Raw genomic sequence first — 18,193 nt, forward strand, 5'->3', positions numbered from 1 at the left:
TAGAATCTTGAGAGAACTGATTCCAGCTTCAGTGCTTAGTACCTGGGTAAATTCTCTGAACCTGTTTCTTCATCTGTAAAGCAGGGATAATGCATAAACTGCATCACTCCCCTAAAGAACTATTGAGAAAAGTACTTTGTACACCTGAAAGGGGTGTTGGAATGCAACTGGTGGCCCAGTGAGTAACAGGTCCATGCTAAGGGTGTAGAGTCTATGACTAAAAGAGAAAAAGAGAAAGGGAACCAAATTTGTGTGCTCTCTTTCTATTAGGGAAGGAAGGAAGAGAAAAAAGTTGGATGGCTTCCTGGGGCGGGGGGGGGGGTCACCCCTTCCCCCCCACCGCCAATTCTATCCCACTGTAGACAGCACAACCTACAAAGCAAAGAACAGAAGGGGCTGATTTCAGCTAGGTCCTGTGTGGTGCCTAAAAGCACATTCAATGAAGACTCCTTCTGCCGTGCTACCTTCTCTCTAAGTCCCCTTTGTTTCTTCATGAAAGGAATAGACAAAAGGGAGCCACTGATTCTAATTACTTACTAGACTATTCAGGAGTGTTAACCAATATTCCAAAAACCCTTCATTTAAGCTGCCCCAAGAAGACAGAGACTCAGAACATCTGGGACCTAACCTCGACTTGGTTACTAGCTAGTTATGTAGACTTTTCTCTCTCTGGGCCCTAGTTTTCCCATTTGTAAAACGAAGGGGTGGGTTTGAGGTCCTTTAAGTATCTTCCCAGTTTCAAAATATTAAAGTTTTTGATTCCAGAGGCGGGCTCGCTAAATGGCCCTGGGGAGACGAAGGGGGAGACAAAGGGCAAAACAAGGGATGCCCACGTGGGCAGAGGGCACTGCCTACCTTCTTGATGTCCTTGTTGTTCATGGGATCATCTGTCATTTTGTGAAAGAGCAGCTCGATGATCTCCTTCAGCTCGTAATTGTAGCCTTTCCTCTTACAGACAATCACCACTTTATCAAACAAAAATAAATACCTGCCTCAATGAGATTTAAAAAAGGAAAATCAGTGAGGTTTCCGTTCCAAAGATTCAATTTAATTCACTAACCAAGCAAACATCATTTAATTATTAAGTGCCTCCTATGGGCCAGGCACAGGAGACACAACAGCAAAAAGTACAATAATGCCTGTCCTGGAGAAATGTGCATTTCCTTAGGGGAGACAACATATACACATATCGACAAAATAAATACCAGGTAATTGAAGGAGGATGGGGAAGGCAAGAGGAGCTGGGGAGATTCAAAAGGCTTCCTGCAGAAAGTGATGTGAACTAAGGTTTGTAGGAAACTAGTCACCCTAAGAGGTACAGATAATGAGAGAGTATGTTCTAAGCATGGCGGAGAGCCAATGCAAAGGTATAGATGAGAAATGGGTGTCGTGTGAGAAGTAGCAACAAGAACAGTGTGCCTGGACCAAGGTAGAAAGGTAGGTTGAGGCTTAAATTCCAGGCAGAGCTATTTCTACTTGATCTTGGAGGTGACAGGGAGGGTCTGGAGTTTATTGAGTAAGGGAGTGATAGGATCAGACCTGCAATTTAGGAAAAGTTGGGCAGGTGCATGGAGATGGATTTTAGAGGGGAAGGAGGCAGGGAGATCAAAGAGGAGGCAAAAGCCTAGATGAAAGGTGATGTGCAGGGGCAAGGGACATGAAGATGATGAACAGCTGTCCTTATGTTCTAGGAGCTTAAAAACAAGTGGGGAGATGCCATGTTCACAGAGAAGTGAATACAAGGGGGTTTGAGGAAGAAGAGGGAGCTAACAAGTAAGGCAGAGTGGGGCAGAGTCAGGGAAGCCTTCTTGGAGACTTCTCAGCCTGGATGGAAGCTAAAGATTCTACGAGGCAGAGATGGGAAAGAAGAGCCTTTTAGGCATGGAAGATAGCTGATGTGCAATAAGGAAGAGGAAATGCCAAGCCTGGGGAACAGCAGGCAGGCTAGTCTGAACAGAGAACATGAAGTCATGGAAAATAAAGGGTGTCATTTAAATATAAAAAGAGAGGTCAGAATCTATCTGAAGGAGAGAAGAAAGCATGTCACAATGTTTACAGCAGCTCTTTTTGTAGTGATAAAGAACTAGGGGCAACTCATCGATTGGAAAATGGATGAATAATGGGATGGGAACGTAATGAAAAATTATTGTGCTGAAGGAATGATGAAAGGATGGGTTCAGAAAAAGCTGGAAAGACTTGTAAGAATGGATACAGAGCGACGAGAGCAGAACCAGGAGAAAAATTTGCCCAACAACAACGTATCGTAAAGACAAACAGCTTAAAAGACTTAAGAACTCTGATCAACACAACGAACAACCATAATTCCAGAGGACTTGAGATGAAATATCTTGCCCACCTTCTGACACAGATGATGGACTTAGGATGCAGATTGAGACATATATGTATGTATGTATGTGTGTGCGCATATATGCATATGTACACACACATACACACACTTATAGTACATGACCAAGGTGAGAATTTGAAAAAATGAAAGTAAACACAAAAGAAAATACACAACACTGTGAAGACAGAGACCTTGAAAGCCTTAAGAACTTTGATGAATGCGATGACCAAGTGACTCCTGAGGACCAATGAGGAAGCACGCTACTCACTTCTTGACTAAAAGATCAGAAGCTGAACTTAATATGCAAAATGAATCAGACATTTTTATACTTGGCCAATGTAGAAATTTGTTTGGTTTGACCAGACATTTTTGTGATGAGGATTTTGTTCTTCTTTTCTTTTTTTCCCCAATAGAAAGTGGGGATTTGGGGAAGGGGAGATAAATTGGAAAAAGAATTAATAATAGAATCTGAGGATGACCCCCTCAACATTTAAAGACCTAAAAACTGGGAGTTCCAGTAGTGCTGATTCAGACTGATAACTAAGTCACTTCCTATCACTATCAATCCCTTAGCTCTTAGCACAGGCTGTGTTGAGAGTTATCATTTCATATATAATATAGTGAAAGAATATCAGTTTGGGAGTCAGAAAAGACCTGAATTAAAATCCTGCTTCTGGCATTTATCACTGGTGCGATCTTGTCACTTAAAGTTATCTAAGCCTCAGTTTCATCATCGGTAAAAGGGGGTTGTGTCCCTGGTAAAACTGACTTCAGTGTCGTGAGGTTCTACTGAGATAATTTATGTAAAGCGCTTTCCAACCATAAAGTGTTCTATGTCATGTCTCTTGTTACTCCTCTCTCCCAGACTAGCCCAAGTCCTTCCCCGAGGGGAGAACTAAAGATTATAGTTTTTAGAGTTCTACAGTTCTCCACAAAGGAGAGTGGATGTGCAGACAATATGTGCTGGTTGCTTGTCTGACTGAATATGAACAAACAGTAGCTCATTTCTGGATTAGGGAGCTCTGTTTGTTTGTTTTCTTTAAACACTACAATAGTTTGGAAGACAGAGAAATTTTGGGGCAAATAGCTTAAATTCTCAGACTCACTTTTACCATCTGTAAAATGGAGACAATAATATTTACACTATCTACTTCACAGCGATGTGTGTGAGAATAATTATTCATTTGACAGCTATTCATTAGGTGCCTATTGGCACATCACTGTGTTTGGTGCTACACAGAGAAATTAAGAGATATTGTCAGCCTTTGATGGCAATGACAGTGTAGCAGGGATAGGTAAGGATCTCGCAGGATCCTATTGGTTCCCTCCCACCGCTGCCCCTCGTGCCTGCGCCCCTTGCCTCAGTGGTAAACTCACCTATCTTGTTTGGTATGGTTTACAATAGATCGGACTTTTAATTCTCCATCAATCTTTGGCCTCCCAAATTCTTCCAGTTTAACTTGCTGGGAAAGAAGAGAAAACAACATGAACCTCATAAGTAAACTCAATCTTTTTGTGTCCTAGAACCCTATCTCAGAAAGGATGAGGGATTAAAAACTTCCCAAGTAGGAAAGGTTTCAGGGGGAAGTAGCTATTAGAGAAGATCTTATAAAGGGATATTTGAGTCAAAGGCAGTAGACCTTTTCTCTTCCCCTTGAGAATGCAGCTCCCATTCTGTATTGTTTTACATGGCTCTAAAAGCTCATCCAAACTTGGAGAGTTCTTAGGTAGAAAGAGCTGTGGATGGGGCTTTAATAACTCATGTGGCTTATGATTAAAGATATAGCAACAGACCAGATTACCCATCAGCCCCCAGCACAGTAGTGTGCTCAAATAATGTGAAATATTTCCACCTCTTCCTAAGTCTTCTACCAACATGCGTTTTCTGAAGACACTTGTCAGCACTGAACATAACAACAAACAGCCTTGTATACCACATGACAGCTCACTGCTGTGGGGACCGCTAGATGTATATGCAGTATAAAATTGCCCAGCGTCCAACACAGCAAAACAAAATCAAATCAAAAACAGACACTGTGCATTAGATGGATTTAGGAGGGAAAGGAGGTGGGGATATGAGAGCTGTGCTAGTGTTAAACCTTCCACAGAGACTGTCATCTTCTGTCCAAAGCAAAAACTGTCATGGCAAAAACATCCTCCCAAATCTCAAACTGACATTCACATTTTCACCTCAGTCATAACTGTTACTGTCTGTGCTTTGGTTCCAAGGAGGCTTGGTGGGTGATTAAAAAGTCATTCAGACTTACCAGGTTTTCTATAGAACTCTGAAATTCACTGATTTTCTTTAAGGTTTCTTTGTCCCGTTTGACTTCATTTATGTACATCGCCAAGTCCTTCAAAATGGAAAATAGTGGTGTTAGTTGGCAGGCTCTGGGTATGTTGGAAAAAAAAAAACCAACGTGATAATCTGTCATGATAAAGGTATCGTCAGCTCTGCAAAGAATGTTTATACACACTGTGTGACTTAATCCTTATCCAAAGCAACCATGCGAGGCAGGCAGAACAGGGATCATTGTCTCCAAATGATTAAGGAAGAGGTAGAAAAGTGAAGCAATCTGAGGTCACATTGCAAGTTCACGGCATCACAGATTCAGAGGAAGAAGAAGGGGTCATGGAGGTCATGTAGTCCAGTGTCCAACTCAAATAGAAATAGATCCCCGCATCCTTGTGGGCCACATATTAACTTAGAAAACCACAAATTAACATTATCTATATTACATTGTATTTTTCTTTATTTTGTTAAACATCTCCAATTACTTTTAAATCTGGTTCAGCAGACTGTGAATTTATCACCTCTGACCCAGTCCAACCTGCTTGTTGCCATTCTCCTCCTCCTCTTCCTCATCATCACCATCATCTTACCCAGCCCTGTGATTTCAGAAGTGGAGGGAACTCCTAGTTAGGCACTCTCTTTCCAAATAGAGATTGGCACCTTTCCTACCAATTTACAATCTTAGGATGTTATTTGGACAGAATAATAATAGTTATCATTCATATATTTGCATATATAGCAAAATCTTTATACAGGCTAGCTTCTATGATTCTCAAAACAATCCTGTGGGGTAGATGCCACTATTACCATCCCGATTTTACAGGTGAGGAAATAGACACCAACAGAGGTTAAGTAACTTGTCCAGGGTCACACATTTAGTAGTGCCTGAGGCAGGATTTGAACCTACTCCTTTTTAACTCTAAGAAACTGAGAAGTGACTTACCCAAGGTTACAGAGGCAGCTGGGGACAGACTCTCATCTTTTGTTTCCAAACCTAACATCCTTTCCCCTTAACTATACTGCCTCTTTTTACTAATTATATAAGCTGGAACTAGAATACAAAGTCCCTTGACTAGATATAGGGCTCTTCCCATTGCACCAGCTCTTACAAAACTTGAGATCAATTCAACTTAACAGAGATTTATTAACTACCTACTACGTACGTGCAAGGCAAAACTGAGTGAAGGGGGATGTTTGCTTATCAAAACAAAATACAGATTTTTGAAAGGGCATGTGTGCATGTGGGAGGTAGAGGGAAGCATTTATAAGTAGTAGAGGACCAAGACAAACTTTCTTGAATGACCATTTCTGATCTTGGGCAAGATAATGAACCTTAAGGGACTTGAATTTTTCCAAGTTACTCCAGGGCATACCCTTTGACAATCATTGGGGCCTTATCAAAATGACTAATAGACTGTAATCTCCTTGAGAGCAGAGTCTGTGCTATCTTCGATGGGTGTATTCTGAGTGACAAGCACCAAAACCTTGTACCAGGCATGGAATTAACAAACTTTTGTTGAATTACACATCAGAAACCATGCTACAAATGCAGATCTCCTGGTTGACACTAGAGGGCACTGTGTCCAACACTAAGAATTTAGACTACATTCTTTCCTGGAAAGTTTGTGTTCAGCTACAGACAAGCTGGGCATACAACCAATTCCATCTAATTTCATTCTCTGGAGAAGACAGCAAGCGCCTGAGTGTAAAATTCGTAAGGCAACATTGCTCTTCCTGGTAGGCAATTGTCAGAACTCCCATAAAAGTAACCAAATGGAAAAACAGCCAACTGAGTATCCTGGGGGTGGGAGCCAGCTAATTCCATCACTTACTGCACCAGGGGTCTGTCTTGCCTGTTCAGGTTTCTGAGCAGACCTTCTAGTGTGGCAAGATAGCTTACGATATATGGACCTTGTTAAATTGCACAGAAGAAATATTCCACAAGACAGCTCTGAATTTTGGTGCAGTGGAAAGAACGCTAACCTTGGAATCACAGGACCTTTGTTCAAACAGCCTATGTTACCCTGGACAAGTTACTTAACCTCTCTGGGCCTTTTTCTTCACTGACAAAATGAAGAGGTTGGACTATATGACCTCTAAGGTACCTCTCTATTTTAAATCTATGATCCTATAGGTTGTATTTTCTCCTGATTTTTATTTTAAAGTCAGAGAAGAAGCCCTAATGAGAGACTGAAGTTTCACAATGAAAGAAACTCTGGAAACTAGATGATTTACAAGGTAAGGGAGGGTCTAATTTGCTGGCAGTTCAAATAAGGAAGACATGAAAGTACCATTATGAGTCAACACAGTGAAACAGCTGCTAAAATAGCTAATGCTGTCTTAAACTGAATAAATAGAAGTCTAATGTTCAGATCAGGACAGTGAGATAGTGCCGTGGATAGAGCCCCAGGCCTGGAGTCAAGAAAACTTGAGTTCAAATTGGGCCTCACACACTTGCTAGTGTGTGACCCTGGGCACAATTGCCTCAGTTTCCTCATATGTAAAATGAAGAAGGAAATGGCAGATCACTCCAGTATTACCAGGAAAACCCCCAAATGAAGTCACAGAGTTGGACACACTTGAAAACAACAACAATGTTCAGATTAATGGAGGAGACAGACATTCATTCAGCAACCATTTATTAAATGCCTGTGTAAAAAGTACTTTACTAGGCACTAAGAGAGAGACACAAAATAGATAAGACAGTTTCCGCCTTCATGAAATTCACAGTCTAGTAGGGGAACAAAACACAGGTGGGTGCAGATTTTTGTTCCTAGTCCCCTTTCAAGCCCCTACAATTATTAAACCCCTTGAAGGTAGGGCTCATATTTTGTGTTTCTTTGTGGCCTTAGTGCTTAGCACAGATGCTGGCACACAAAACACCTTTAATAAATAACAGTGATATACCATATTACACATTAAGTGCACCTGAGAAGCATGCAAAGGGAAGTGCTATGTGAATGCTCAGTGCTTTGGCCACATCTGGAGAACTGTGCTCAATTATGAAAGGCGAGCTTTCTTTTCTTTCTTTTTTTTGGAGGCAATTGGGGTTAAGTGACTAGCCCAGGATCACACATCTAGTAAGTGTCTGAGGTAGGATTTGAACTCAGATCCTCCTGACTCTAGGGCTGGTGCTTTATCCATTGTGCTACCTAGCTGCCTCTGGAAGGCAAATTTTCAAAGGAACCACTGACAGACTGGACTAACTCTAGGAAGACCAAAAGGGTGAAGAAAGGTTAGGTAACAAAGGATAGAGTGCTGGACTTGGAGCCAGGAAGATCAGGGTTGACAAGTAGCTATGTGCCCCTAGCTAAGTCAATTAAAATTTTGGAACCTCAGTTTCCTCCTCTGTACAATGAGGTAGTAGTTGAGCTGGACAGAATCTAAGGTCCATCATTGTCTTAAATCTATGATCTTACGGTCTTTCAAACAAAAGTTGGAAGAACTGGGAACGTTGAGTTTGAAGCAGTAAAGGCAAAGGAGAATGATCAGTGTCCTCAGATATCTGAAATGCTGCCCCATAGGGAAAAAGGTTAGATTTAGAAGAACTGCAGAATTTTCCTGAGCAGGTCAAGTTGTACTAGCTGACCTGTATCATTATCACTGCCTTTTCAGTGACTACGATTCTGTCCCACAGAGTAAATGAAAATGAATGGATGGAAGTCAGAAGGAAGCAGATTGTCATTCAAAATAAGGAAGAGATAGTCCATCAAACCACTCTTTGTAAAGTGACTTCTGGCATACTGCAAAGAGTGATGAACTTGGAGCTGTGGCATCTGAGCTTACACAAATCTCACACTGGAGTGTTTCAAAAGCAGGTTTGACTGCCTCAGGTCACTCTGTTTAATCGTGGGCTGCCTGGCTACCCATCAGGGTTGCTCTAGAGGGGGATTCCTGTGAAGAGGCTGGACAAGATGACCCCAAGGTCTCTTCCAACAACACAGTTGTATGATTTATACTACCACAGTATCAGAATCAGAATCATTATTGTCTCTCTACCACACACACACAAACACACACATACACACAAACACACACAAACATACACATACACACATGTACACACACACACACACACACACACACACACACACACACACACACACGATCTTCTCTTCTCCAAAGCCGTTAGTTTTCTTTTTTTAAATAACGGATTCAACCTGAATCTCCCTTCACAGCCCAGAGGCCCCTGAACTTGTCTGAACAAAGGGAAGTAAAGCGGCAGATAAAACCATAACATCTTTCAGACAACATTCACTTAAAGGACTCCCAACATCTCTCTCTCCTTGCTAAAGGGGTAAAGCTTCTAGGTCAGGCAGCAGTCAGGTGCTCCTATAAATCAAAATTAAGTCTTTTAAAGAAGGTGTTAGAGAAACAGGGGGAAGGGGAAAAAACACATCCAGGGGCCAGACCTGCCCATCAAGGAAAGGTATTTCTGCCAAGAAGACAGGGTTTCAGTAATACTGAAGCTAGTTTCAGTTCCTCTGATGAACCTCAGGTTAAGGGGGTAGCAGGAAGGGGAAGAGTAAAAAATGTGATTCTGTGTTCTGTGAACTAAACCACTTATCAGCCATCTCTGGGAATGATTGACAATGATGAGCCTTTTGAACCCAAGAGGGCTAGTGTATGATCCCCTATCCCTGGTAAGGACAAACCTTCCAGTTTAGACTTTACACAGAACTTTGTTGTGTAGCTCTCTAAAAAAATCATTGTTTATTATTAGGTGGAAAAAGTTGCTAGTTTTGGGATCTGGAGATCTGGGTTCAAATTCTGGTTCTTACACTTAAACAGATGTGCAAATGTGGACAAATCACTTCATTTCTCTGAGAGATTATCTATTTTCCCATCTATAAAATGTCCAGACAATACTTTCACAGGGACAATGTGAGGTAAGCATTTTATATATCCTAGAGTGACACAGAATTGTAAATGAATGAATGGTGCAGCAGAAAGGCTGGATGTGGAGGCCAAGATGTAGGATCAAAGTCGGCCTCTTGCCCACTAGCTGTGAGACCTTGGGCAAGGCACTGACTCTGGTCTTCAATTTCCTCATTTGCAAAGTGGATTATAATAATATCAATAATATCTAGCATTTATATAACACTTTAAGGCTTTCAGAGGACTTTATATAATCTCACTTAATACCTCTTATCTGTAATCTATACATATTCACCTACGCATAGTCCAGATCTGTATTTCACCTGTGTGGGGCATATGTGGTAATTCAGATCAGTGATGAGTTACCTGGGGGTGGGGGTGGGGGTTTCACACTGAGAAGCTGGTCACATGGTCAGGATGTTTGAGAGGCACAAACTTAGACCTGAACCTGGGTCTTCCTGAATCAAGGCCCACCCTCGATCCACTAGACCATACTACCTTTCCTGTATCGTAGATCACGCTCACCCACCCACACATAGAGAGATAGGGTTTGGGCTTCTGACTTGCTGGGAGGGTAGAGAATTCCTTTACTAATGCAAGTCCACACTTTTCACTGCAATTTCCAGATGAAGAGATTTGCCTAGAGCAATGAGAGGTTAAGTGATTTGTCCAGGGTCAAGAAGCCAGGAAAGGGAGAGAGAGAGGAAGGGAAGGAGAGAGAGAGAGAGAGACAGAGAGAGAGACAGAGGAGACAGAGAGACTGGGGGGGGGGGGAGACGGAGAAAGAGATAAAGTGGGAACTGGACTCAGTTCTGAGGCCAGTTTTCTATCCACTACTTCATGTTGCCTACACACACACACACACACACACACACACACACACACACACACACACACACACACACACAATTTGTAATATGCATTGGTGTCTTATTCCTCTACCAGACCATTTCCACAAATATAAGGATTACAGTTTCTCCTACCACCCCCACACACCTCAGCTCAGCACATTGCCGTAAATATTTAAGAAAAATAAGTGATGATGGTGGTAATGTGTTCATGTGTATGTCCATGTAGGGTGTGTGTGTGTGTGCATGTGTGTGTGTGTGTGTGTGCTTGTCTGTGGGTTGCATACGTGTGTGTTGGGGAGAGAGGGAGGGAAGTTGAAAGATTTCTCCTGCAGGTAGATTCTCTGTCCACCTGCTGCTTCTCATGAGGCACTTTCCCTGTTACACTACATTGAGCTCCAGATAAGATGATACCCCAAGCTTCCAAGAGTCACTTTGCAGTGACAGGGCAGCTGGCTTCACCACAAGCTCACTATAATGCACTATACTATAGGTCCTGCCTTCTCTGTGACAAGACTTGTTCGTCTTGCTGAGTAACTGCAGCCCCCAGTATGGAATCCAGCACGGACTCATCTGGTTTGTAATTCCACTGACTAGAGAGAAAGTGGTTCTAAAGCAGGAACTTTTAGCCAGGAGTCTACTGACTCCCACAAGGGATCAACTGATAGATTTTAGGGAGTCCTTGGACATGGATGGGAAAGAAATTTCACCTCTATTTTCACTAACTTTTGGTTTCCTTGGCAATCTGATATATTTCATTTTATGCATTTTAAAAACATTATTCTGAGGAGGAATCCACAGGCTTTACCGATTTCAAAAATTTTCAGGTACAACACACAAAAAAGGTTAAGAACCCTTGTTTTAACAGTACTCTTGCTCTGATTGTTTGTGTTCCTTATAGCTTCTCTTTTGAGAATTGACTCCCATCCTAATTAACCCAGCTACCTGCATGGCCTCCAGTGCTTCCTTGAGCTGCTGTCTCTCCGGACGATCTGCAGAGTGGCTGAGGAGTTCCTGAAAGGGTTGAGGGAGTGTTACTATTTCCCAGTTTCATACACCACTGTCCATAACACAATTCTGGTATGTTACACTGCATGGCTCTAGTAACAGAACTTCCCACCCACCTATAAGCATATTTCAGTTTGCTAGCTCTAGCAGACCAATCAGAAGCATTTGATTATAAACCTGAAATTTATGTTTATTTTCCAAATCTTGTGGCAAGTTGATCCAGAGTAGAGCTCCAAAAAACGCAGTATATTCCATGCTGAGCTAACAAATGCATGATGATTTTGTTATAAGTCACTCACGCTGCGTGATGTGCCTACCAGGAAGTCTCCATTCTCAGGGTCCTTTTAGCTCCCATCTCAATAGAAGGTCTGTGGTTGATGGGCACTTACCTTCAGTAGGAGGTGATATTTCAGAACTCGTTGCATTGGCACTACTAACAGATCTTGCAATTTAAACTTCCCATCTTGGACCTTCAAGGTGCATTCCTAAGAGTGACCACAGAGGAACAAATGTTCTGAATTTAATTTTGTTCAGGGAAAAGTTACCCCATGTCCCTCTATTCCTCTGTAGATCCAGGGTAAAGAGACAAATTCTGGATCCCAGCTCATATGTCTTGTACATCTTTGAAACTTAGATCTCTCCATTAAAGGAAGAACCTATTGACTAATTCCTTAAATCATGGAATCTTAAGGCTGGATTGGACCTTCAAATGTGAGAGCTACATTACAGAATATCAAAATGACATTTAAATACCCATTTTGCAGTTAGGAAAACTGAATCAAAAGTACCCTCATGCCCCACATTACCTCTACTTTTTGCCTGAAATCTTCTCGATTGGCAATAAGATGGTTCAGAGTGTTCTGGGCGTACTCCATGTGGCTGCAATATTCCCCATAGATCAGTAGCCTGAAGGGAGCAAGACACCAACACCACATGTACATACACACACACACACACACACACACACACACACACAGATACACACAAGAAATCACAAATTAAATAAGAAACACTTGACATCACGTCTATCTTCTGGCTTCCTTCAAAACTCAGCTCTAATTCCACCCTCGGTAGGAAGCCTTTTCTAGCGCCCAGGGCCTTTGAAATTACCTTCCACTTATAATGGATGTATAGCTTACACGTATGGAGTTGTTTACATGTTGTCTCCCTTGTTATAATATGCAATTCTTGAGAGAAATTCTATGTTCCAGTCTTTCTTTGTATCCTTAGCACTTAGCATTTAGGATATCGTAAGCATTTAACAAAGGCTTGCGGACTATTAAAATTGTGTTTGTGTGCACATGCACTTCTATGTATAATAATATACACATATTTGCAATAAGCCATAATCTAATGACTTGACAATATTATTTATAGTTCTATTTTTTTTATATGCTTAGAACTTTTCCTTATAAGGATCATTGGGTCTGGGTCAGAGAGAACCTTCCATTTTTATCCCTGCTTGCCCCCTCCCCCATCCCTCAAGGTTGGATAGGAACAGTTGTAGATGGCTTGATACTCTCTGTCCCAGGTTCCTAGGGATCTGTTCAATTTTAAGAATAACTTGACCTGAATCATGGGAAAATCACTTGTGTTGAGCAAGTCTTCTTTCCTAAACAGTCTGCCCATTGAGTCTCTCCTGAACCCACTCCTAATTCACCCTTATTCATTTCTCTAAGATTAGTATCCCTAAAGATTGCAGTATATAACTTTTAAAACTATATAACTTTTTGTGAAGGGTCTTGAATGGGGATGGGACAGGTATGAAAGAGTAGATTCTCAACTTGAATTCATGAGTCAGGAATAACTAAGTCTGGGGGCTATGAGACCATTTGGTTTAGGTATTTTCATTGGTCTAATGCTTGCTGACTTTCTGGAAAAGTATTTGGTTAGCAACATATAGGTGACCACAGAGCAGCTAGGTGGTATAGTGGATAGAGCACCAGTGCAGGAATCAGGAGGACTTGAGTTCAAATCTCATCACAGACACTTGACATTCACTAGCTATGTGACCTTGGGCAAGACACTTAACCCCAATTGCCTCATCATGGGTCTCTCTGGTCATCCTGATGAATATCTGGTCATCATATTGGCTGGATTCAGATGGTTCTGGAGGAGAAGTGAGGCTGGTGACCTGCACAGCCCTCCCTCACTCAAAACAAAATCAAGTGCAAATCATGTCATTATTTCTCTGATGGTATGGTCTTCTTTGGCAACAAAGGATGAACACACACATAGGTGACCACATCTTGGCATAAATCAGTTGCTGCTGTGGATTTCATGATGCCCTTCAGGGCATGGACCCTAGTTGGCTGACCTGGGATCACCTTCTGCATTGTTCTTCTTCCCAACCCCTGGGCCTCCTACTGTAAGGCCAGACTACTCTACTCAACTTTCAGAGCCTTCCACAAAGTGGTCTGACACTACTTAACCCAATCCTTCTTCCCCTTCCTCCCTCCTGGAAATCCAACTCTCACCAGGTTAACCCAAAAGACTTGAACAATGGATCCAATTCAAAAGGATGGAATTGAATAGGAATGACTGTAAATTCCTGAATTTGGATTCTAGATGTCCATACAACCTCAATCTTACAAATACAGGATTAGCAAGGTATTGAGACCTAGTTCATGTGAAGAAGAAAAAAAATGATCTGGGGCCTTTTGGAATTTCAAGATTGATATCAACCAATAATATGACACAAGAGCCATAAAAATCAACACTAATTAAACTGCATTCAGGCCACTATAGGGCCAGAATGAGGGAGGTGACATTCCCACAGTCCTTTGTCCTGGTCAGATTCTATCTAAAATAAAGTATTTACTTCTGAGCCACACATTTTAGGCAGGACACCTAGAAACTGAAAAACATTCATAAGATAATGGAAAGGATGGTGATAGTCCTGGGGTCTTGTCATAGATGAGTCAATTGAAGAAACTGTGACTGCTAAACCTGAAGAAAAGGAGAACGTAGAGAGAACTCGCAGACTGTATTCAAGACTCTAAAGGGCCGTCACATGAAAGAGGTTTTTAATTTCTTCTTGAAAGTCAGACCTAGGAGCAATGTGGCAAAAAAAGCAGGTAAAGGTTTGATAGGAAGGAAAACTTCCTACTGATAGGAGCTGTCCAGCAGTAGAGAAGGCAGCTCCTTAGGAGGTACTAAGTTCACAATCACTGGAGGTCTTCAAGTAGAGGCCAAGGAGCCCCTTGTCAGAGATGTTGCTCAGGGGATCCATGACACAAATTCAGGTTTGACTCCCCTTCCTTCTTCTCATTCCTTAGCCAATGGATACAGGTCAGGGAAACTGTGAGCATCAGATTAGGAAGCACAAAGGAATTTGCCCTTGCAGGCTCCAGATCCTCATGTACCACATAGCTGTGCATCACAGTATGATCAAAGGCACTGGAAGTACTTCTGAGGTCCCCTCCATTATCACCACCACTTTTCCTGATTCTGTTTCTCCTTCTTGCTTGGAATGCTCTCTCCCTATTTATTCCCTTCCCCTTTCCTCTCTTACAGAAAACCTTCCTAAAAATTTCAGCCCCCTGTACTTTTTCCTTCCTCTGAACTCTTTCAGTAACTGGAATCTAGACCACAAACCAGAATTTGTTCTCTTGGTTGCTCATGTTTTTTTCCCCAACTAGATTATAAGCTAATTGAAGGCACAGAGACCTTCTTTTTCTTCTCTTCCCTTCTAATGCACCCAGCAAATAGGAGCGCATTAAGTGCATAAGTACTGAATGTTTCCCACTCCAGTGCTACAACTGCTCTATGGAACTGTAGTCCTAAAATATACTTTCAAAAGTGTACTCTTCTTCCTTCTTCTCCTTCCTTGGTCAAAGAATACAGGTCAGGAATGTTGTGAACATCAGATTAGGAAATATAGATGAATTTACCTTGCAAGTATCCCTTGAAGGCTCCAGGCCCTCATGTACCATGTATCTGTGCATCATAGTGTGATCCAAGATCCTGGATGGAATCAGGAGGCATTTGATAGAATGGTTAAGCTGTATGGACAAAGGCCTGGAGGTTTTCCATCTATCCCTGTGTCCTGGGAAAGCTAGGAGCAACGTCTGGGAACCCAAACAAGATGATCTCATCATTCTTTCTCCATCTCTAATTGTGACTGTGTGGCTTACACTAAAATTGGCTTATGAAATACAGTCTGAAGGCTGCAGCTGGTATGACTTTTTCTGGAGGTCTACATTTGAGGGGGGAGGGTAGACTGGATCTGAGTGAGTACTTAAGGATGTTGAAAAGTCCAGTCTGAGGGTTGAATGAGCCCCAAATCCCTGTACTATATCAGAGCTGAAAACTTGCTTCCTAAACCCATAAGCAGATAATAACACCAGTGGTCCTGAAATACACTTTGAGATCAAAAGCCTTTCAGCTGAAAGGAAACATCTACATTTTCCATCCAACCCTTTACTTTAGTTGAGAAAACTGAAACCCAAAATGGAAGGGACCTTAAAAGCCAATCTAATCCAACCTCCTCACCTTACAATTTTCATCTGGCAGTGGCCTGTTGATTAAGTTAATATGGAGAAAGAACAGATCCAGTGTGGTTGTGATTTTCCCAATGTTATACAGGTAATCTCAGAAGTAGAATTTGAACCCAGGAGCTGGAAATCCAGAGTCATTATCCTTTCCATGGTACCATGTAGATTGTTCCTAGGCATTAGTAGTAGCAGCACCAAGCTTCAGACACTGACCCTTCGACTTCAAATATGGTGTTCTTTCTCCTCCACTCACCACTCTGCCTCTAGTGAGGTCATCATTTCACACACAAGTGTGTGAGGTTGCTTCAGGACATGGGTGGCATTTCTTGAGAGGCTCTTCCTAGCTCCCTACATATGCACAGCATACAGTGTGCATATATGGAAGAAACTGCTCCTTCTGTCCAGCACTTTTCATTTGCTGTCACATCTGGCTAGGCTTGACTTTGAAGAAGCTGCTGTGTGGCAGGAGAATGCAAAAAGTCAACAGGAAAAGACTTGGCAAGAAAAGATCCTGTCTTGTCTAAAACTATTCAGTGAAACATAAACTGTTTCACAATACGGTGGCAATGTACCATGTCACCATCGCTGCTCTAACTTGCTTTTCACAGCTGTGCAGGAGGCTCTGCCTAGGACAGGAATCTGACCCTTGGCTTTAGCTCAGGCAAATATGCTATTAAAGCGGGAATTTTGATGTAGAGGTTGATAAAAAAAAAAAAAACTATACACAAAATTCTTTCTAATTGGAAGGATTTTTCTTTTCAGAGCACAAACAAAAGTTTTAGTGGTTTTCTATGTGGGGAATGGGGCAGGAAGGATGATAAAGGGGACTTAAGCAGTTGCCAGTCCAGGAAAAGTCCTTTCTTCCAGATTCCCCACCCTCTACCACCAGTACCAACACTCCAAACAATACCCAGTTTGCTCCCTGTCTCTCTAGTGCCCAGATGGCTGTGTCTGGGCAGATCAAACCTTTGTGTAATCAGGTATTAAATGTCACTGAGCTGCCCATTCCTGTCTCCCTGTTACTCAAGAAATTTGGAAACCTTCAAGGCAAGAATGGAGCAGGGGGCTTTACAGAACGCTCTCAAGTCTTAGGAAAGCTATCATAATACATATTGATCCTCAAGGTTTCCTCTCCCATCTCTCCTCAGGTACAGCTGCCCTCCAATCTGTTAAAAAGGCCCTGTCAGTACTCCAAGGTACACCCCCACTTCCCACTGAGAAGGGGAATTCCTAAAATACAACATGACAAAATCCCCAACCCTAAGGAAAGTTAGGTTTTGGAGAAAAGCAATGAAAGAGACTGGTAACAGAAGGGCTTTCCAAATCACATTCATATCTATGATCTCATTTTTTGTCCCCTCTGTATTGTGTTAGAGAGACTCCCACTGCTCTCTCTAACTTTATAATCTGACGGATCTATAATATAGGTGAGCCCTTCACTATTACCAAACACAACCTATTCAGGCCTTCTCATCTTCTCTAGAGATTCTTCTTTGTAGAATCTTCCCTAAATCTTCTGTAATACTCCAGGGACATGGTCCTGTCTGACTGACTCCTCCTACACAGTCAGTCCACCTCCTTTTCTACTCATTCACAGCTGAATGGCAGAAGACTAGAGCACTCAGATCACCAACCTGAATTTTAATTACTCCCAACTTGACCAAATGTCACCAAATTGAAGTCAAAAAAGGTGCATTACCAAAATATCAAAGAGCAACACAATGAATAATCAACGAAGTTAATGCTGAGAAAGTCTAAAAGACCATGTTTTTGCTGGCCTGGTTGGTGAGGGCCTCTGGTGTTTCACTGTATCTGGGTTGGCTTCAGTCATATTCTACTTGACTTTCCAAAGATGTTCTCATCAGCCATCTTGCTGACACAGGGAACCTCTTCCTCTAACCCATTTCTCTACTTTCCAGTTTGAAATCATGCACAGTTGGACTCAGATGGCTCTGGAGGAGAAAGTGAGGCTGGTGACCTTGCACAGCCCTCCATCACTCAAATCCAAGTCAACTGCAAGCCATGTCATCATTCCCTGATGTCATGGTCCTCTTTGAGAACTAAGGACAAACATAATCTGTGAATAGTCCCCTCACCCTCACGCTCTCCCTCTATCATTACTATAGGAGAGAGGCACAATAACCTGTGAAAAAAAATCATACACTAACTTTCCTTCCACTTTAATCTTGGCTTGTAGCTTTTCTAAGTTAAATAATTTCCTATCAGTGTGGTAGCCAGCCTCGATGCCATTTCCATCATCATTAAAGAAGTCTGACAACATTTCTGAAAACATCATACTAAAAAGCATGGGAGCAAGCACATA

General features: G+C 42.0%; 1 protein-coding gene across 3 annotated transcripts in view; it reads right to left on the minus strand.

Moving 5' to 3' along the window:
* VAV2 (vav guanine nucleotide exchange factor 2) overlaps positions 1-18,193 on the minus strand; it is a 462,307-nt gene that overhangs the window by 32,713 nt on the left and 411,401 nt on the right. For all 3 annotated transcript variants that reach the window (XM_072632889.1, XM_072632887.1, XM_072632888.1), the window contains exons 9-14: positions 12,181-12,280; positions 11,764-11,859; positions 11,312-11,380; positions 4,615-4,701; positions 3,725-3,810; positions 856-988 (exon numbers count right to left, since the gene is read on the minus strand). In XM_072632889.1, the coding sequence (XP_072488990.1) occupies positions 856-988; positions 3,725-3,810; positions 4,615-4,701; positions 11,312-11,380; positions 11,764-11,859; positions 12,181-12,280 (571 nt within the window). The remainder of the gene's footprint in view (positions 1-855; positions 989-3,724; positions 3,811-4,614; positions 4,702-11,311; positions 11,381-11,763; positions 11,860-12,180; positions 12,281-18,193) is intronic.

This window comes from Notamacropus eugenii, chromosome 1 (genome assembly GCF_028372415.1).
Source record: "Notamacropus eugenii isolate mMacEug1 chromosome 1, mMacEug1.pri_v2, whole genome shotgun sequence".
NCBI lineage: Eukaryota > Metazoa > Chordata > Mammalia > Diprotodontia > Macropodidae > Notamacropus > Notamacropus eugenii.